This window comes from Protobothrops mucrosquamatus, unplaced genomic scaffold (genome assembly GCF_001527695.2).
Source record: "Protobothrops mucrosquamatus isolate PMUCROS unplaced genomic scaffold, P.Mucros_1.0 scaffold3527, whole genome shotgun sequence".
Lineage (NCBI taxonomy): Eukaryota > Metazoa > Chordata > Lepidosauria > Squamata > Viperidae > Protobothrops > Protobothrops mucrosquamatus.
In genome coordinates, this window is record NW_015389496.1 from 352 (window position 1) to 3,799 (window position 3,448).

The following is a 3,448-nucleotide window of genomic DNA, read 5'->3' on the forward strand; positions in this document are numbered from 1 at the left end:
GTCCCCCAGCCAGCTTTCATGGGTAAGGTAGGATTAGAACTCAGAATCTCCTGGTGATGGGTCACAAAAGTCACCCAACCAGCTTTCACAGCTAAGGCGGGACTTGAACTCACAGTTACCTGCTGTCAAAGATGAAACTTTGGCAGCTATGTACCTCTGTGATTCAACTTGTCTTTAAGTTAAAGGGGGGGAGGTGTTACTTTCAAGTGGGTTAGATGGAGAAACGAAACTTCTATGATTCAACTGAGAGCCTGAAGTCTCTTTAAGAACACCAGAACAGGTGTGGATTTGAAGAAGACGGTTCCCATAACAAAGCGAACTTGTTTATATGGACTACGTAAGATGTTGGGGGTTTGGCTGAGAAAACTATTGCTTAAGTCTATGAATTGGTGTTGGAACCTCAGAGTTAGTTTTGCTTCGACATAACCATGCAGTGTATTCAATAAACAGTAAGATTTTCGGAGACGGAAACAATCTGGTGTTTTATTTGGATTCTCAAGCTGGATGTTGACATCTGTTTTCTAGCCTGGTGCCTTAACCACTAGACCAAATTGACTCTATCCCTACATTTTATCCTCACAAAATAACCCTGTGCGATAGCCAGGGATGAAGGAAGTTGGTTGAGTTTATTCATTCTATTTATTTATTTAATAAAAAAATTATACGGCTGCCCAACTCACTCATGGTGACTTGGAGCATCTTACGGAAATAAAATCCCAATACAAAACCCAATAAACACCCTGCCCCCTGGCGACAACAATCAAACAAATCACTGCGGGGATATGGACTTAACCTGGATCTCCCAAGACTTAGTCCAATACCTTCCCACTGGAAAAACCCTTGAAGTCTTAGAATCTTTCGCAACTGAATTATAAAATCTGATACAATTCTAAGTGCATTGATGCTGCCACGTAACTCATTTTCTAAGGAGAGTAATGATCTTTTTGAACATTTATTCTGCTCAGATCCTAGAAAACTGGGTGAGAAATTTTAAGAAGCAACCCGAGAATCGAAGGAAAGCAGCTATCCAAACAATCAATTCAGCCCAACGGGTGAAGATCTGAACACATTCCATGCAAGCCGCTGTCAGTTTTCAGAAGTCCCCGATCTGAATTCAGCCAGTTCATCTTGAGCCAACTTCAAAATCACGGTCGGCTTCCCCATATAGTCAAGGCGTCCCACCATTTTCCCACCCTACTCTTCAAATGTTCATACCTGGATGACACGCATGTTAAGGCCGGTCTCCTGTGCCAGCTGCTCACGGATGTGCCGGGTGGGTTTCGGAGTGGCGGCAAATGCTGCTTTGAGGGTCTCCAATTGCTTGGCTTTAATGGTGGTGCGGGGCCCTCTCCTTTTGGCCCCCAGGTTTTGGTCGTCGTTCTCATTGCTGCCTACTTCTTTGTCAGAGATATTGGCGCTTTCCAAATCCTTGCTGTCATCCTGGCCAGGGTCTTGCGAATCCGGGGACAGGCTGGGGTCGCTACCAGTTGTGGCTGCAAGAAGAAGCAGCAGATATATTTACATACAAAAGGGATAGAGATTGTGTACAGATACAGGTTATCTTCGACTTACAACAGTTCATTTTAGAGCCCTGGCGGTTAGAATGCAGTATTGCAGGCAAATTCTGCCCACAGTCTGGAGTTCGATCCTGACAGGCTCAAGGTTGACAAAGCCTTACTATCCTTCTGAGGTTGGTAAAATGAAGACCCAGAGTGTTGGGGGCAAAATGCTGACTCCATAAATCACCCAGAGAATGCGGTAAAGCACTCTGGGGTGGTATATAAATCTAGGTGCTATTGTTATTGTTATTTTTCAGTGCTGTTGTATCTTTGAAAGGTCACTAAACTAACTGTTGTAAGTTGAGGACTATCTGTATTTGACCAAGGCTTTCCATGGGATTTTAAAAATCGTAAGTGCATTTGGAAGTTAATTCTAAGGAGTCTTGGTGGCGCAGTGGTTGGAATGCAGTATTGCAGGCAAAACTCTGCCGATACCTGGAGTTCGATCCTGACAGGTCAAGGCTGACTCAGCCTTTCATCCTTCCGAAGTCAGTAAAATGAGGACCCAGATTGTTGGGGCAATCTGCTGACATTTGTAAACCGCCCAGAGCAGGGATCTTCAAATTGGCCCTTTTATGACTAGTGGGCTTCAACTCCCAGAATTCCTCAGCCAGTGTGCTAGTGTGCCTGGCTGAGGAATTCTGGGAGTTGAAGTCCACAAGTCATAAAAGGGCCAAGTTTGAAGAACCCTGGCCCAGAGAGTGCTGTAAAATGTTATGGGGGGGTATATAAGTCTAAGTATTATTGGTATTTAGTGACTGAAGTTACAACAGCACTTAAAAAAGTGACTTAAGACCGTTTTTCATACTTATGACTATTGCAGCATCATGATCAAAATTCAGACGCTTGGCATCTGACTCATATTTATGATGTTTGCAGTGTCCAGGGGTCATGTGATCGCTTTTGGTGACCTTCTAACCAGCAATGTCAATGAGGAAGTAACAACCATGTTACTAACTTCACAACTGCTGATTTTTTTTCAAAAAAAAAGAAGAAGCCTCCAGTCCATATGGTTTTAAACAAAAAGGTATTTTAAATAACAACAGACAAAAGTGTTTACCTAATGCCTGTCTGGAAAAATGTGGAAACAGTCATCTTTCTAGTCCGGTATGATCTACACAGGGATATGTGGTAAATTGGGCAAAATTTCCTGATTGTTTTTTTTAGATAATTTGCAATTTATTTATCTATTTAAGTATATATTAATAGAATATATATACCGTATTTTCCGGCGTATAAGACGACTTTCTAAACCCTGAAAATCTTCTCAAAAGTCAGGAGTCGTCTTATACGCCCAGTCGTCTTATACGCTGGAAAATACGGGTATTCTATTTTATTCCTTTACACATGTGGTTTGGCATATTACTCATCAAGTTTTCTCTCCCCCCCCCTCTCTCTCGCTCAAACTCTATATTTTAACTGAAAAAGTTGGGGGTCGTCTTATACGCCGGAAAATACGGTAGCTATTAAGGAGTGTTCCAATATCTCAGGGGCTGCCACAAAGAAGAGGGAGTCAAGCTATTCTCCAAAGCACCTGAAGGCAGGACGAGAAGCAACGGATGGAAACTAATCAAGGAGAGAAGCAACCTAGAACTGAGGAGAATTTTCCTGACTGTGTGAACAATTAACCAATGGAATGGCTTGCCTCCAGAAATTATGGATGCTCCAACACTGGAAATTTTAAAGAAGAGATTGGGCAACCAGGAGACAGTGAATTGTAGTCTCGCCTAATCAGGAAAGCTGGTTGGGTGACTTAGGCTAATCACCAGGAGATGGTGAGTTCTAGTCCTGCTTTAGGCATGAAAGCTGACTGGGTGACTTTGGCCCAGTCTCTCTCTCTCTCTCTCTCTCTCTCTCTCTCTCTCTCTCTCTCTCTCTCTCTCTCTCTC

At 43.0% G+C, this 3,448-nt stretch overlaps 1 protein-coding gene across 1 annotated transcript in view; it reads right to left on the reverse strand.

The window, feature by feature from the left end:
* Positions 1-1,209: 1,209 nt before the first annotated feature.
* Positions 1,210-3,448, reverse strand: part of LOC107297780 (LIM/homeobox protein Lhx1) — a 31,405-nt gene continuing 29,166 nt past the window's right edge. Inside the window, exon 3 of the mRNA XM_015827142.1 lies at positions 1,210-1,493. Within this exon, the coding sequence (XP_015682628.1) occupies positions 1,210-1,493 (284 nt within the window). The remainder of the gene's footprint in view (positions 1,494-3,448) is intronic.